This window comes from Leucopleurus acutus (genome assembly GCF_964270905.1).
Source record: "Leucopleurus acutus genome assembly, chromosome: 4".
In the NCBI taxonomy this organism is placed as follows: Eukaryota; Metazoa; Chordata; class Mammalia; order Artiodactyla; family Delphinidae; genus Leucopleurus; species Leucopleurus acutus.
The window spans coordinates 107,481,558-107,499,539 of record NC_139146.1 but is presented as its reverse complement, the minus strand read 5'-3'; the positions used below and the strand labels follow the sequence as shown (position 1 = coordinate 107,499,539).

Sequence of the window (17,982 nt, the reverse complement as noted above, 5' to 3'; positions counted from 1 at the left end):
CTCCACATTTTAGAACACTGAACAAATCTGAAAGATAAATTTTGGCCACTCCTCATGTTAAAGATAAACTAATTCAAGCAAAGGGAACAGAAGTAGCAGTGAACTTTTCTTGATCTTTATTTCCTCGGACTTGCCAGAAGTATGGAAAAAGTAAGCTCCAGGAACTGTCTTTCATCTATTTGCTGCTCTTTGGTCTACCGAGTCTCCCCATACAGAACACTAGCTTAACAGGCAGTATTTCTGCTGCAGAAACACAGATCTAAACTATCTAGCCAGCCTAGGAAGCCAGTTGTTCCTGCTTCCCAGCAGTTCTGTACTGAATCAGTGGTGAGATTAGAGGCATGCGCCACTGTTGCTGGCCAAGGTCAAGGGGTAGCCTCCTGAACTTAAAGCTAGTACACTATGATTCCTTACATTCTTCTATGTAAAAAGACAGATTTTGGCAAAGAGATCAAAACACAGGTCCATCAACTTCAAAGTAATCAATGTTCAAAGTAAGTCTGCCCAAGTAGGTACAGGGAACAGCTACCCACACTGCTTAATGCATGGGAGAAAATAACTAGCATCATTGGAGGCCACCAAACCTGTGATGGATGCAGGGAGTTGGGAGGGAAGGTGTTGAGCCATCTCATTTTTAAAAGTCACATGTTTCTCTTGATTTCATTCATTTGATCAGCCTTTCAAAGGCAGCTCTTTTAAGTAAAACCGTTCCCTAAAGTCATCACCTGTTTCTTTAAAACACAGTCACACAGTGGAGGAAAAAAGATTCCCTCCTCCAAGGTAACTCGTGACACCACTTTCTGTGTGAATTCTGAGGTTAATTGTTAATCTTGACTTCTTCTTAGTCGTAACTTAGGTTTTAGTTAAACTACTCTCAACATCTGCTTCTTCCTGTGTTGACTTTTCAGATGAGCTAACAAGGGTTCTGTAGTGAAAGCACATAACTTACCAAACTTCAATGCTAAGAAGGGCACCTGATCTGAAATTGGGTGACCTTTTCAGATGTGATTCCTGAAGTGAGGAATAGCCTCACTTGCTGAAGTAACATACCACAAGAGTCAATGCTAGACTATTTTATCCTTGTTGTTTTTAAATCCAGGTTCCCCACAATATGTTGGAAACTACACTAACTAAACAATTTCATTTCCCACAGTTTGGGCAAAGATGGCCTAACAAAAATGTTTGCTGAACTGCCTTTTCCACTGATGCTTACACTGACTCTTTGTATTAACTCAAAGTTGCCAGGTAGAAATAGCCACAATTATGGACACGAGTACCTGAATGAGGGTGAGCCAGAACATGAGTACTTAAGGAAGGTCAAAGCAAAAGCAAGTTCATACTCACTGATCCCTTACATCTATCTTTTTCCTTTCTCTGTGTTATAATCTGTTCCCGTAGATACTACGGTGCTCTGCATATCAGGGGCAAAAAGAATCATTGTAAAATGAAGAACAAAAGTGCTTTCAGCTTAACTCCTCTGCAGCCATAGTTGGGTGAGAAAAGAGTTAGGAAGAGGCCTTGTATCTCTTCCTAAAAATAGCAGTTTATACACTGTTTGTTCTCTGTGTCCCTTTGGAACCATGCATGATCATTCAGTTGACAGATTCTCCAAGATTAAAGCCAATTTGCTATAACAAAGAAAGAAGAATTTTAAAACACATCTGACTTTTCTGAGTTAGGATTTTATACTGCATTATTGAAAAGGAATAATATAAAAATAAAATTAAAGAAAGAGTGGGTGGTGATGAGTACATACGAACTGATGGGAAGATTTCTATTTATCTCTTACTAGTGGCTTAAGAACTAAGAGACCCTATAAAAGAGACTTGGCAGGTGTGTCATGTGAATCCACCTTCAGGGGTCCCAGGGGCAAATTCCTTCCTAGGAGAGCCTCCCACAATGTGAGGTCATAATTACCTACAATGATCTCTACAAGTTGATCTGTCCAGAAGAGGTCCCATTGCCTATGCGGTAAAAAGCTGTCATTAGACTTTTCCACCAGCTGATGTGCTGGCGTCTACGGGGCAAGAGAGGAACACAGAGCACTTTGGAAGTGGACTTGATGCTGTGAAACTCATAACAACTCGAACCTCCCCCACAATTCGCTCTGCACTGGCCAAACTGACAACAGATTTCCCTCTGTCCTCACAGAACATAAGATCTGTCCTTTTTTAAGGTCCTCTGTATACAACCAGAAACGAACTCCTTGCAATTACTTTTAGTTTTACTTCCCCACATATTACATGAGATACATATTCCTTCATGATTCCAGTCAGACATTAAACCAGCTAATTGACACTGTAGAAACCAGTGACAAAAGATGAATATTTAAATCTTTTAACTGTTTACAAAGTATTTTGTGCATAATGTATGCAGTAATCTAAATACTCTGAAGGCAGAGTCAGTCCTAGCTATACATTAAGAAATTACAGTTCTATTTTCCACAAATTCATCTGATTGGCAATTGACATATAAATGTGTTAATGGGAAAGAAATGGAGAGCTTTTGCCTTTCACTGTACTTCTGTATTCTCTGAATTCTTTCCAAGAATGTACTGCTCTATTACTTGTGTAATTAAATAAGCATTCAAAAAACCTTTTGAAAAATTAAAGTTGTTTAAAGATACACAAAAATTTTTAGAGAAAATTTGGAAGGATATTGCTAACAGTGGGATTGTTGATAGCTATTAGGTCTATAGGTGATATTCATGCTTTGTACTGTGATGCAAAGCATAAGATACAAATTATCAATAATTGGCTAGTTTTGTTATGTAATAAAAAAAGAATAAAATATTTGTGTCACAAAAGAAAACTGGAAGCTTCAATGACAGATATATGTTAATCTTTTTAAGTACTATCTCTACTTCTAAATATGCTTTCATATATAGTTTATATTTACCTATTAAACATTCACCCCATCAATCAAACCTATATATTGACTCCTAACTTTCTAAATAATCTGTCATTTTTCTTTTTCAAAAGTTCATTTCTAAAGTTTTCTAGTTACAAATCAGTAATTTTATTCCATTCTTTCTTTGTAGCTATTAGGCCTTCTGATTCAAAGAATACAGAAACACAGTCAGCAATAATTAATAATAAGAGAACAATTACAAAATGATCATTGTGAGTCATTCATGTTATCCAGGAGTCCACTGTGGGAAGGGAGGGCAGGATTTAGGAACAAGTAAATGGGAAGTGATGGGAAGAAAGGATGTAGGGAGACTAAGAGAGTGAAAAATGGGGAGCGGAGATCAGTTAGTTAGATTGAACTGTATGAAAGTGCCATATGCGTAGGTCCAAAAATTTGAATAGTGGTAATTTAATATGGTTCAACCAAATAACTGCAATAATAATAATAATAAGAGAAGCAGTGAGAAGGAAATCAAGGTAGAAGTTTTTAAAGTCTTCATTCTACCTGACTCCTGCTTCATTCAGTGTGATATGGATGTGATAACAATCTTGCAGATATTTCTTAAGAAATTCTACTGTTCACATATCCAGTTATCTGTCAGTGTTCTGAGAAGGAGGAAGAAGTGAGTATTTCACATATTTACCTTCAAGATGGGAGCCATAAAGACTGACAGACCAGTCAGAATAAACACAAGGGTTCCAGTGACTCTTTGTTCCCTGAAACCAAATCAAAAGATTACCAATCTACCTTTTGTTTTCATAAACATGCTCTTGTCTTTTCACCTTCAGAAAATACTATACATGGATGGAATCACTGTTTGGCTAAGACAGCAAAGGTACGGATATCATATGTAATTAATACCTCAAGGACAGCATATAAGCTTAACAGAACTACAAAATTCTCTTAAAACTATTGCAGTATGTGATTTGAATTCATCAAGAAAAAAGCGATTCTGCTAAATCCTTTGTCCTTTTAGAATCAGAAGAGAAAAATCACTTGCTCTGGTTCCACCAATTACTGGCCTACTTGAAGCCCTTATTTTTTAAACAACTTGTACTGTTGTGTAATTACACCTTCCTTCATAGGAGATAGTTATTACATTGTCCCACATTCTAATTAACAAACAGCTCAGGGAAATTTCCTAAGTGCAGTAAATCCCATCAGTCTCATTTCCAAATCTACAACAACAAAAGTACTTTTTAACAAATACGATTCCCATACAACACCCCCTCACCCCAAGAAAAATCACCCACTGTTGTGGCATGGGAAACGATGGCTCTGTCATGTGAGCTATTCACCCAAGCTCTTAGGAGCAGAGTCCGCTGCAAAATACGCAATAAAGTATAAAGGTCTCATAAGAGCTCTTCATGGCTACCCAGATTTAACTGCTGGAGGTCACGGTTTCTCAGTGCTTATGGGACAGAAAATGAACTGGAAAATAAGAATTCCTCTCCTTTCACAGAATCTTATTTTGGCCGCGTGCTTGCGGATCTTAGTTCCCTGACCGAGGGTCGAACCCGGGGCCCTGGTAGTGAAAAGGCTGAGTTGTAACCACTGAACTGCCAGGGAATTTCCTCCTTTCATAGCATCTTGAGAATCATAAGCAGACTCAATAGTTTTAGGGAGTCTCAATAGAGCCAAAAAATTAAAGGGTCTGGTTATATATATATATATATATATGATTGTGATTGAGTATGTACCACAGCACTAAAATGACCTGCACGTTGAAGAAAATGAATGACCTGTCTGCGTTTTTACTCTGCAAAATTTAGTCTGCTGTTAATCAAAGGAAATGTATATAAGATAAAAAGTGAACTCAAGAAATTATGGAAGACTCTTTCAAATGAAAATTTAGTCCTTTCTAGAACATCAAGTACAGGAATAAATTATTCATCACCAGCCCTTTCTCCTCCACATTTGTCCGTTTCTTTCTGACTGACACATAGATGTGAGCATGGTATGTTTTATAGAGCCATTTTTCTCTGACGTAACACACCTCACTCCTAGGAATTTTGGTTGTTCTCCAGGTGCAGAAGTCTCTGTCTCCATCTTCAAACTGTCAATGTGAGCAATGGAGATGACAGTAGCAGCCACGTACCACGGAAGGGCCATGAAGGAGCACACCACCATGAGGATGGCCACCCAAAAGAGATCCAGGTGATATCCAGCTCCTTTCTGTAGCAAGAGGTAACAAAACCATGTGAAGAAAGCACTCATACTGCTATCTAGTCATATTTCCAGATGGGAGTTAAGATTACCCAAAGAAACCAATTGGCTTTGCTTGATACACGTATCTACCAGAAGATGAGGTCCTTGAATGAGACTTCATCATCCTCATACTATCCCCCTAACAATTAAACGCAAAGCTGCCACACGGCACACCTCCTCTAGCTTGATTTAAGTCACAGCTTATTAGTTGCTTATTGTTAATTATCGTCTCTGCATCCAATTACATAATTGGAACAATGGAGATATAGAACTACCTTGAAGAGCTACTGACATCCTTCAATGAAGTAATTGAGGCAAATCACCTTGTAGGAACTTAAATGGCAGTGATAGTTACGGAGTAGAAGCTCAATAAATGGTGACAGTAGCAATAGTAATACTGGTTGTTTTTAACATAAACAGGATAGGTACCTTAAAAACAGGCATGATGCCTTCTCTGCTTGACTAGCAATATGCTGTTCACCCAGACAGTATTCAGCACATGTAGACTAGTGATGTGAAAGCAACCTTAAGAAAAGCAACCTTAACACTTTTATGTGAAATCTAAAAAAATGACACCAATGAACTCATTTACAAAACAGAAATGGACTCACAGATATAGAAAACAAATTTATGGTTACCAAAGGGCAAAGGGGGGTGGGGAATTAGGAGTTTGGGATTAACATACATGCTACTACCTATAAAATAGAGAACCAACAAGGGCCTATTGTATAGCACAGGGAACTATATTCAATATCTTATAATAATCTATAATGGAAAAGAATCTGAAAAAGAATAGATTTATATATATAAATAAAAATACATATACAAGTATATATAAAAAATACATATACATTATAAAAAACTGAATCACTCTGCTGTGCAACTGAAACTAACACAACACTGTAAATCAACTACACTTCAATTAAAAAAAAAAAGACAAAAAAGTACATAGAAGACCATTTCTCACCCTTAATAGTATATGAAAATAATTGTTTAACAACATATGGAACATAATAATTAAGGTAATTGTACTCCCCTAATAAGAATAGGCTGATTTCAAACATTGCCAGATAGTCACAATAACATTTACTGACTGGAAGAGCAGACAATGTAACAAAAGGTCTAGCTCTTTTACTCACTAAATAAATATTGTCAAATGTGTCCACAATGTTATTCTCTGGTTATATTTCTCTGTTCTATTTATGAAGAAATCAAATACCTAATACCCCTATGGAGCCTGAGAAAATAGAGCAGTCCATTTTCACAGCATGGAAGCAGCAGCGCCAAGAGGCTGAGTATGACCAATCTGAGGAAACAGAGAGGTTGGCTTTAAAAAATGAGAATGGTCTTTACACTAGGAACCCAGTGACTGTTATCATTGAGATCCTGTTACAGTTACTCAGAACACTGCTCTCTTCTCACTGAAATGCCAGGATTTCACCCCTGGCTTGCACACACGGGTCTAATCATGTTCTCAGAGAACTCATCACAGCTGACACAAGAAAGAAAAGCATATTTTTACTTAGTCCAGGTTTGGCTAAGAAAGAAAATCTCCTTGAGAGACAAACAGATTGATACATATTCATAAAACCAGTTCACTGCAATACAAATGGTTTGAAAGCATAAGGGTTTGAATTGGGAGTGGGTTAAGGCAGTGGAAAGGGGGCCAAGGTGAGGATGAACTGAAGTAACTTGTTCAGTAGTGACTAATGCGGTGAATATCATGCTACATGTGGGGTCTCAGTCATTCATTCTTTCAACAAATTCTGACTGCCAACCTAGTAACCAGCACAGGCTTGGATGTTAGTGACATATCTGCAAATAAAACAGACAAAAATTCCTGAGCTCATGGAGTTTACATTCTACTGACAGAGACAACAATAAACAACATAAACAAGTAAACTAGACAGTATCTAAAACAGTAGTAAGCACTAAAGAGAACTCTGAGAAGTTGGACTTGTTTTCTGAGGACCGTCGGAAGCCACTGTAGGGTTTTAAAGGGAAGAATGAGATGATCTGCTTATGATCTAAACACCACGGCTGCTGTGTTAGGAACAGACTGAAGAAAACAGTAACCAGTTCGGAGGCTGGTGCCATGACCCATGCAAGAGACTGTCATGGTTAGAACCAGGGTGGTAACAGTGAACATAGCAAGAAGTGGGTGGATTCTGGCTACGCTGTCAGGTGGAACATACAGGATTTGCTCACTCCTGCCTGTGGATGTGTTGGCCATTCATGATCTGGCCTCTGTTTACATCTGCAGCCTCATCTTTGACCTCTGCCCTACTTGGATCCTATATCACGGCCAGTTTCAACCATATGCAATTCCTTGAATATGTCTTACTCACTAATGCCTTTTGTGTCTTTGCCCATATAGCATCCCTACCTGGAATAACCTCTCTTTTCCTTCTTTCCTTGGGCCAGTCCTACTCATCCTTAAAACTTAAATCAGCCTTCTTTTTTTTTTTTTTTTTTCTGGTAGTTTTTCCTTCCTCAGCCCAGGTGAGATAGGTGAGTTTAGTTAGGTTAGATCTCCTCCTTTATGTTCCCCTGTCTATCACTTTACACTTTCCTCTATCACAGCACTCATCACACTGTTTTGAAATTGTAGATGTGTTTATCTGTCTTTGATATCAGACTGTAAGTAACATGAGAAGCTAGACTCTATCCTGAATACCTAAGCAGAGTACATGATGCATAGTCAATGCTCAATTAATTAAAAAGTGAATGACAAATAGCATGTATACATTCTTGAGTGGCAACTATAAACTCTTAATTAGCTACACAAAAAATTTAAACTTATTTGTTAATCGGTAGAAATGTGAACCTTTTGGAGGGGGAAGAGGGGAGGTGAACAACATCTGGAAATACCACACAGTTTCAAGCCTTATTTAGACTAAATCACTCAAGACCATATCAGAGGTACCAACATAGTAATCAATGGGCAGGATCCCCAAATCTTGTCACCAAGGAAACTGTAATAACCTAAGCATGTGCACACTGGCCAGATCAACGGGTCAAAAGAAGACTGACTGCAGCAAAGTCATGCATGTTACCCCGAGCCACTTCCATGCTTTCTTAAACTATTTCAAGTAAAACAAGTTTGAGCTAGATATCCTGGAGACTAGCAAAAAGGGGCCGCATAATACCAAAGAAGGTGGAATGAGGATTTTAGAAAGTAGAATACAAAGGTAACCACAAAACCACCAGAATAAATAAAAGTTCTGGGGCAAAATAATTACAGATACATAATTACTCTGCCTCTTGACATCACTCCCTTCAGAAAGTCTTCCTTTCCCTCAACCACGCTGAGACTACTTGATGCTCTTAAAAGGAAGGGAAAATTATCAACTTGACCTGAAGGTCCTGCCTGATTTGCCTCTGCAGAGCTCCCTCTCCAGACTCAACCCTCCCTCTCTCACTGCAGCCACACTGGATTATTTTGGTCATTCATTCTTGCCAGGTTACCGCCTCTTATAAAGCCTGTTCATATACAGTGATTCCTGTGCCGTCCTGTGTTCCTCTTCCCACCCAGTCTCACTCAGCTAATCCTACTGTTGTGTGAGATCTCAGTGTTAAGTGCCACCACCCTGGAACTCCCAGCACCTTGGGACTAGGTCAAACCCTCTTTTATAGACTCCTAAAGGACCATCACTTGTCTTTCGCGGTACCAGACACATTTGCAATGTCACATTTTGCATGATTATTGGGATGATGTCTGTCTCCCTCAGGGACCAGAAGCTCCATGAGGACAGGAACCATGTACGTTTTTGTTCACCACTGAAACTCTAGCACATGGCACTGCACCCACTACTGAGTGGACACTAGATAAATGTTCATTGGATAAATGAATGCATGTTAATTCATCATTCAATGGCACTCTGCTAGATCCTAAAAATAAAATTATAGCTAATGACACAGTCCTTGCCCTCAAGTTGCTTACAGAGTAGTAGTAGAGCTGCACAAATCAACAGGCATTCTCAGTACCACAGTGTTAAAGGACTACAGCAGGGGTGAGCACCCAGGAGGGGCACTCAACTCAGCCCTAAGTCAGGGATAGTTTGCATAGGAGGTGGTATCTAAGCTGAGTCCTAAAACGTAAGCCATAACCAGCTGGGAGACAAGATATGGAGATGCAGGGGAAAATAACAGGCAAATGCGCTACCATTTTGAGAAAAGTAAATAGAGTTGGTGCTTAGGAGGAGATGGGAAAGGTGGAAAATAAGGCTAAAGAAGTTAAGAACTTTGATGTTTTGCTGAAGGCTTTGGAATTCTTTCTATCATAGAGCAACAGGAAGCTACTGAAGGGTTTTAAGCAGGCAAGTGATGTGATCAGATTTGTGTTTAGAAGGAGGGCTCTGTTGGATTGTAAAAGATGTGTTGGAAGAGGTCAGGACTGGAGGCAGAGATGACAACACTGCCACGATCCAGGCTTGAGATGATGCAGTTCAAACTAAAGGAACAGTAGTGGGGAAACACAAAGGACAGATGGGAGAGATTTTAAGGGGACTGAGTCCAAAGAGGGAAAAGCAATGAATTTATTTTGCCTAATTTCAATGCTCAAGGCTTACAATGTCTAGTATGGTGTCCTACACATAGTAAACACTGGAGATATGTTTGTTGAACAAAACGATAAAAGCTATGCTCAAAAATTCATGGTGCCCCAACTATTGCCATAAAGACCCCAGAACGCAAATGGTTATGTTAGAGAAGTTGTTCCTGCAAAACAAACCTGTATGTATGAACATGAGCCACTTCTAAGGTATCTCTTTTGGCTACAAGTGTCTGAATAACTAGATTTGAATGGAATGAAAATAATATTAAAATACTTGGCACTTTTTAATGGAAATAATACTGTACGAAATATAGAAAACAGCATTTTTTCGAAAATGCCATGTGACATCTTTGCTTCTCACCCCTCCTCCCTACTGCCTCTTGCCTTCTTCAGATTCTGATCATCTCTCTCCTGGATTACACAGCAGCCGCCTGACCACTCCCTCCACCCTCCTCTCTTGTACCTCTCCCATCCGTCCTTACTGATGCCAGAGTGAGGGTCTAAAGTACAGCTGTGATGCCACCCATCCAGGCTGGCATGCTGAGGAAGCAGGGGAGGCCAGTGGGAGATGAGTAGCCCAAGCAGGACGGAGCAGGTCCCACGAGCCTGGCTTCCCACGCCGAGTCTCCTGCAACTGAGTCTGTGATGGGGGCCCTCACAGATTCCTGAAACGATACCGTTCCCTAAACGTGTCCTGCACATTATGTGCCACTCTTCAAACTGGCACTGTTTCTGCAACCTGACATCTGTTTAAATCCATCCTGTCCCTTCAAGGTCCAGCTCAAACTCCGAGGCCTCCTTCACATCCACTCAGCAACCCTCAGCTCTCGATGCCGCTCTGGCCTCTGAAGCCCCTGCTTTATTCTTGTCCCTGACAACCCACTCTCCTCATTGCTTTCCCTGCCCAAAATCCTTCAGTGGCTTCTTGTTTCACTTAGAATAAAACCTAAGCAGTGTAAAATTATCCTTAAGGTTCTACATCGGTGTTTCTCCCAGAACTATTTTGCGCACCAGGGGACACGTGGCAATGTCTGGAGACATTTTTGCTTGTAACAACTTGGCGGGAAAAGGTGCGACTAGCATGTAGTAAGTAGAGGTCAGAGATGCTGCTAAATACCCTACAATACACAGGATGGTCATGACCAACCAAGAATTATGCAAAACGACAATAATGCTGAAGTTGAGTGATCTGGTGATCTGGTCCCACTCCCACTGACCTTATCTTTTTTTTTTTTTTTTTTTTTTGCGGTACGCGGGCCTCTCACTGTTGTGGCCTCTCCCGTTGCGGAGCACAGGCTCCGGACGCACAGGCTCAGCGGCCATGGCTCACGGGCCCAGCCGCTCTGCGGCATGTGGGGTCTTCCCGGATCGGGGCACGAACTTGCGTCCCCTGCATCGGCAGGCGGACTCTCAACCACTGCGCCACCAGGGGAGCCCTGACCTTATCTTGAATCCCTGATTCCCCAAGGTTCCAGTTACACTGACCTGTTATCTGTTCCTCAATACACCAAGCTTCCCACCCAGGGCCTTTGTACCTGCTCCTATCTTTGCTTGGAAAACTATTTTTTAAATAAACATTCACTGAACACCTGTGCTAGGCCTTGTGTTAGATAAAACAATAAGAAAGAATACCTGCCCTTAAGAGGTTTACAGGTTATTAGTTGAAGTCAGGTGTGGAAGCAAATAATTTATTGTATGTGAAAGATGCAAGGCACAAAGAAGGCAAGGTCATTTTCAACCTAGGGGTGGATATGAGTGGTGAATAGGGGAAATCCACTAAACTCCTTCAGGGCAGAGACCATAACTTAGAACAATTTTTATCTTCAACATCTAACACAAGTGTTCCATACAGAGCAAGGATTTAGTAAGCACTCAAGAGGTTAAGTATGTCCTTTAAAGTTTATAAAAGTCCTTGTCTTCATGGATATAAACCCAAAAATGTCCTACTTTCTGAAACTGGAGATTATTTTAAGTACAAGGATAGGAAGTGAAACTTTACCGCCTTTTGATATTGTATATGATTTGTTAATACAGAACAAAGGTCATTCAGGAATAAATCCACAGAAATCAAAATCTATGAGAGACAAAGATTAGCCTCACAGTTTACATCTGATAAATAGATGATAACAAAGGAGTCAGGAGCAGTACACACACACGCACAGACACAGAATAAACATTTGTGCTAGGAGCCCCCATGATTCAGAGAACAAGCTGGTTTATGGGGACACCTAGAACCATGACACAGTTTCTCCCACCAAGGGAGGGGACACAGATTTGTACACAAATTATAATGTATTTTAAACAGAGATTCAAAGAGGTTTGAGAAAGACACCCAAGAGTACAGAGTGTTTAGCTACGTCTAGTGTGAACCCACAAAATCTTCCCGCAGTGATGCCATCTAAACAGGGCTTTGACTAACACAAGCACTCACTATGAGAACTGGAGATGGGCAGGCAGGTTCTTCGGTTATCATCCACCTCATACGGTGCAACAGCTCTGAGAACCTTGTGGCCACAGATAACAAAATTCTTCAAGATGTATTTACTAAGTCTACCTTATGGAAATCATTGTGATGGGCCACACGAGAGCTGGAAAGAGGCCTAAAACATGGTCCTTGTCTTGAAAACGTTTGGCTCAGAAAAGAAAATAAGGTAATTACACAAAAAAACTACTGTGCAAGACATTATGTGACCAATGCCACAGAGTAATACAGTAAGTAAGAGCAAAAACAACAGCAATAGAAATTAACATTATAAGTGAAGGTTATGCTGACAAGTTTTTATATTTGGAGGATCTTAAAGGATGGGGATGATTCTCATAGGTGGTAATCATTGAGGAGTGGAGAGGAGAGTTGGAATAACCAGCAGAAGAAACTGCGAGGTGAAGAAAAAACAACAATTCATTTGACCAGGGCATTGTATATAGTATGTGGAAAGAATCATTTTAAATTTTGGGTGAGATCATATCGCAAAGAGACTTAAATTCCAAGCTAGGGCAAATGGACATTCTTCAAGGGGAGAAGGTTTAGAGGGCCAAGGTATAAAAGTTTAAGAACTACAGGACTGACATATCAAAAAAAAAATGCTTTAAAAAATATTCCAGCTTTTGGAATGAAGCAAGGGAGACTGGTTATTATTGATAACTCATGGTTAAACCATTACAACAGTCTAGACATGAGATAAAAGGACTGAATCTAAGGTATCATAGCAGAAATGGAAAGGAAAAATTAAAACAGGGCACGTTTTGTTTTGTTTTGTTTTGTTTTGCGGTATGCGGGGCTTTCACCGTTGTGGCCTCTCCCGTTGCGGAGCACAGGCTCCAGACGCGCAGGCTCAGCGGCCATGGCTCATGGGCCCAGCTGCTCTGCGGCATGTGGGATCTTCCCGGACCGGGGCACGAACCCATATCCCCTGCATCGGCAGGCGGACTCTCAACCACTGTGCCACCAGGGAAGCCCCAGGGCACATTTTGGAGTTATCCAAGAAAACACACTCAAATTAAGTGTTTTACCATAGAGTTTAACAGAGAAAATCTATTGCTACAACGACCTGATATCTATTTCTGGATACCGATTCCAAGCAATTTTTCCCTCCTGCGCCCTATCTTTAACACTTAAAATCACTTCCCTTGTGAGAAGTATCCCTTGCTTTGAAGCCTGAAGCTCACACTCTCTTCCTGCCTCTGCAATGACTCAGGGAAAGACCTTGGAGAAGTCATGACCTTGCTGAACCTTGTTTGCTTTTGAGTGCTCTGCAGGGATAAAGTGGGACATAACTAACCAAAATGATGGCCAAAAAAAGCCAAGTGCCTTGGCGTTCCTCATCAGTACAGAGCTGCTCAGCAGAGTGGGAAGGTGGATCCCATCCTAAACAGAACAATCAGCCAGCCAGGGCCATCTGACACAGAGCCAAAGCCAATGCCACCCAAAAACATGCTGCTTTTAGTATCACAATGCCTCCACCTCTCTCACTGTGTCAGGTTTCTCTTTTGAATCAATTTCATAGCAGTCAGGGCCCTTAATAATTTTAGATAGAATCTCCAGTTTTCACATTCCACAGCCTCTTTCCCTAATGAAAAACAAAATTATTTGAACAAAACAATATCCAGTGTGAAAAGCCTTTGATTCATGATGATATCCCCACTGGTATCTTTAGATTTGTGTCAAAACACTGGCATTTATTCTATAACTACTGTCATTCAAAGGAATGATTTCTAATAAGCAATTCCAAAAGTGATGAAAACATTTTTTATTTATTCAACTCCTATTTTAAGAGGTAAATCCTAATATGCCTTGATTTTCTAACGTTTTCTATAGGGAGTAGAATAAAATTTCAATATTTTATCAACCCCAAATTTGCTAAATTCAAAATTCTGAATTTTATTAGTAAGAAAACTTAATGAGCAAAAAGAATAGGCATTTGCCTTCAAGGACACATAGCAAATCTGACTAACTATGTATCAAAAGTAAGAATATGTTTCCAAATTTTTTCAGAATAAAATATATTAGTCAACATCTATTTCCAGCCTTTCAAAAGCAAATCAACACTGAATTCCTCCCAGTAAAGAACATCTAAAAATGCTCAACAAAATACAGAAAATATCTTACAGAAATCATGGTTTATCTGCCAGAAAGTAAGAGAAATAACTGGAAACAAAAAATAATGGCAACAGGAAAGAGTAAATCTACAATGTCAGTAAACCCTTGAGGCCTGGGCCTGCCCAGCAAGACTATGCCAATCTTTGGCGGGGTAAGGCATGGGGTAGAATGACCATCTGAACTCTAGGGACAGGACACCAATCCTAGGGATATGGGGGAAAGGGCATAGATGGGAGACACCCCCTGAAATAAAACTAGGATACTCTAAACACAGCATACCCATTTGGTAGACTAGGGGGAAAAAACACCCTACAGAGAGAGACAGTGGGGATACAAGCCTCTCTTGGCCTTGCCACTAGATGTAATGCCATTAAAAAAAGAAAAAAAAGATTCTCCAAAGATATTTCTAACCATAAACCTACAACTGAGTTTGGAGCTGGACTTCACATTACCTCTGCAGTCTGAAAAACCTTAAGCTAAAAGTGTAGTGTGAATTAGTCCTAGCCTTTTATGAATTAGTCTTGCCACCGCACTCTCAAACGCTGCACAGATATAACATAAAATATTGAAACTATATTTCATCAAGCTTCTAGGGAAGCAGTCAAGACTACTGCAAATTCTTCAGTACAGATATGGCAGATTTTACTTTCCAAAAATGGCTGGGAAAATATCTCCTGTCCCACATATTTTCCTACAATGTAAAATTACCACTCCTCCATCAAACAGTGGAGTCCTTCCTTATCTCCTTGAATGGAGGATGGTCCTATGGCTATTTTGACCAGCTGACTCTGGCAAAGTAATGAAGTAAAACTGTGCCAGTTGCAGGTGCAACCACGATATGGCCTAATTTTTCACTTCTTAATTCTTGGAAGTCAGCTGCCATGTAGTAAGTGCAAATAACCCACTGCCATGCTGTGAGAAGCCTACACCACACGGAAAGACCCTGGAGGATGAGATGCCATGTGGTGAGAGGGGGAGAGGGGAGAGGAAGAGGGAGGGAGGGGGAGAGGGAGAGGGAGAGAGAAGCGGGGGGGGGGGGAGAGAGAGAGAGAGAGAGAGAGAGAGAGAGAGAGAGAGAGAGAGAGAGAGAGAGAGAGAGAGAGGGGCAGGCAGACACACCAAGGAATATCAAGGTATGTGAGACATGTGAATCAGTCCGGTCAACCCTTAGATGACATCAGCCCTGGCCACTATCTAACTGCAACTGCAGGAGAGACCTCAAGCAAGAAGTATCCATCTGAACCCTGTCAACCCAAAGAAACATGAGAAATAATAATAAATTGTTGTTTTAAGTTGTTAAGTTTTCAGGAGGCTTGTTATACAGCAAAAGATAAACAGAAAAACAACCTGGTTATCTTCAACAAATAAATTACAAGGGGAAACAAACAGATTGATGGAGGGGAGAATCTATGGACTGATAGTTTATGAAAGACTTACGGGATTCCCTGGTGGCGCAGTGGTTAAGAATCCGCCTGCCAGTGCAGGGGACTCGGGTTCAATCCCTGGGCTGGGAAGATCCCACATGCCACAGAGCAAATAAGCCCGTGTGCCACAACTACTGAGGCTGCACCCTAGAGCCCACGATCCACAACTACTGAGCCCACGTGCCTAGAGCCTGTGCTCCGCAACAAAAGAAGCCACCGCAATGAGAAGCCTGTGCGCCGCAATGAAGAGTAGCCCCAGCTCGCCACAACTAGAGAAAGCCCGTGCGTAGCAACAAAGACCCAATGCAGCCAAAGATAAATAAATAAAATAATAAGTAAAAGTTTATGAAAGACTTAAGATAATGTTTGAACTTTATTTGGATCCTGATTTAAACAAATACATTATGTTTTTAAAGTTTAATATATATATGACACATTCGCAAATTTAAATATTGACTGGATTTTTGGTGATATTAAGGAATTTTGTTAATTTTTAGACTGATAATGGTATTGTGGTCATGCTTTTCAAAAGAGATCTCAAAAGAGATCTTATCTTTAGAAATACATAGTCCAAAATTTATGGATAATACGGAATGCTGTCTACACTTACTTCAAAGTATTATAGGAAGGGGATAAGATCATGGAAATTTAAATGATACAAGATTGGACAGGAGTTGTTAATTGTTAGAGTTGGGTGATAAATACTGAGTTACACTACTCTGTCTTCTTTTGTGTATGTTTACAACTTTTCCATAATAAAAGATTTTTTCATGGGAATAAATTTTTAAAAAAGTGTTCCCAGGTTGGCTGGACTCTCCTATATCTCCCAGAAGCAAATAAAATCTCTGGAAGGCTCTGAAGCATTTCATAGGAAGATTATTAGCTCACATTTTTTTTTAAAAGAAAAGCACTAAATACATGAGGAAGAAAGACACTACAGGTAAGAGCTGAGAAAACAAAGTTCAGAATCAAACCCACAAAGACAGCAAATATATATATAATAAAGAGTACATGGAAGAATAATAAAGAAGGGGATTATCAAAATTGAACAAGAAGATTTGGAAAAGAACAAAACAGAACTTCTTAACATAAAAAAATTTATAATTCTTGAAAGGAAAAATTCAATGGAGTGGTTTGGTAGTAGAATACAACCAACAGAAGAATAGAAAGATCTGAAGAAATTATCCAAAATATAGCACAGATACAGAAGACAGTAAATGTGAAAACAAAACAGTTTAGTAGAATTGGGGCACAAGATGGGGATGTACAATAAAATTCTACTTGTAATTCCAGAAGGATGTATTAGAGATTGAAAGAGTCAAAGAATTACAAAATTCCATAACTGATAAAAGACAGGAAGATTCAGGAAGCCCAGTAATCCAATAATAGTAAAAAGAAATCTGTGCTTACGTAAGTTATAATAGAACTCCAAAATAAAGACAAAAAGAAAATGCTACAGCACCCAAAAGAAAAGAATGATCACTTACAAAGCAATGAGAATTATACTGACAGTTCAGTTTTATGGAAGTCAAAAATAATTGAAAATAGATTCTAAATGCTGGAAAAAAAATAGCTTTCAACCTAAATTATACATCCAGAGAAACCACCTTTCAAGAATGAGGGTGAGAGAATCATTTTCAGGCAAACATAAATGAGAGAGTTTACCTCCCAAAGACGCTCAAAGGAGAAAATTTCAAAAGTCTGGTAAACTAGTACTGTTTAAGGGAAATAATTCAGTCTAATGAAAAATATTCTGAAAAGGAAGGTCTGAAGTGCAAAAAAAAGAAGAAAACTTCTTTGTAATTCTAAAAATCTTGACCATGTCTAATTAATTGGATTTTAAAATTCAGGTAGCAATAACCTCTGGATATTAACAGAATATGATATGGGAAGGAATATCAAACTTAAAGCATTCCTTAGCTCTTAGCATTATTCAGGAGAAGTGTAAAAATACTGACTAACTTTGGAACTTAAAAATGCATATTAAAATATGCAACATAATCACTAAAAGGTAAAGTATGTAACTTCCACCCTAACAGAAAAAAATGTAGAAAGCAGAAAATAAGAAAAACAAACCTGTACCAACCTAAAAGAGGACAAAAAAGGAGAATAAAAAAGAAAGAACATAAAGTTATACAAACAGAAAGCAAAAATAATGTGCTAAAGATGAATCCGAATCTATCACTCATCACCATCAATTTTAATGGATTACATTTAAAAGTAAAGATTGTAAAACTGGCTTGTTTTAAAAGTCCAACCATGGGTTATCTACAGACACAAGATACAAG

The 17,982-nt window shown here is 39.4% G+C and overlaps 1 protein-coding gene across 7 annotated transcripts in view; it reads right to left on the bottom strand.

The window, feature by feature from the left end:
* SLC4A4 (solute carrier family 4 member 4) overlaps nucleotides 1–17,982 on the bottom strand; it is a 350,238-nt gene that overhangs the window by 17,174 nt on the left and 315,082 nt on the right. For all 7 annotated transcript variants that reach the window (XM_082838378.1, XM_082838380.1, XM_082838376.1 and 4 more), the window contains 2 exons: nucleotides 4,907–5,085; nucleotides 3,554–3,626 (listed from right to left, as the gene is read on the bottom strand). In XM_082838378.1, the coding sequence (XP_082694504.1) occupies nucleotides 3,554–3,626; nucleotides 4,907–5,085 (252 nt within the window). The remainder of the gene's footprint in view (nucleotides 1–3,553; nucleotides 3,627–4,906; nucleotides 5,086–17,982) is intronic.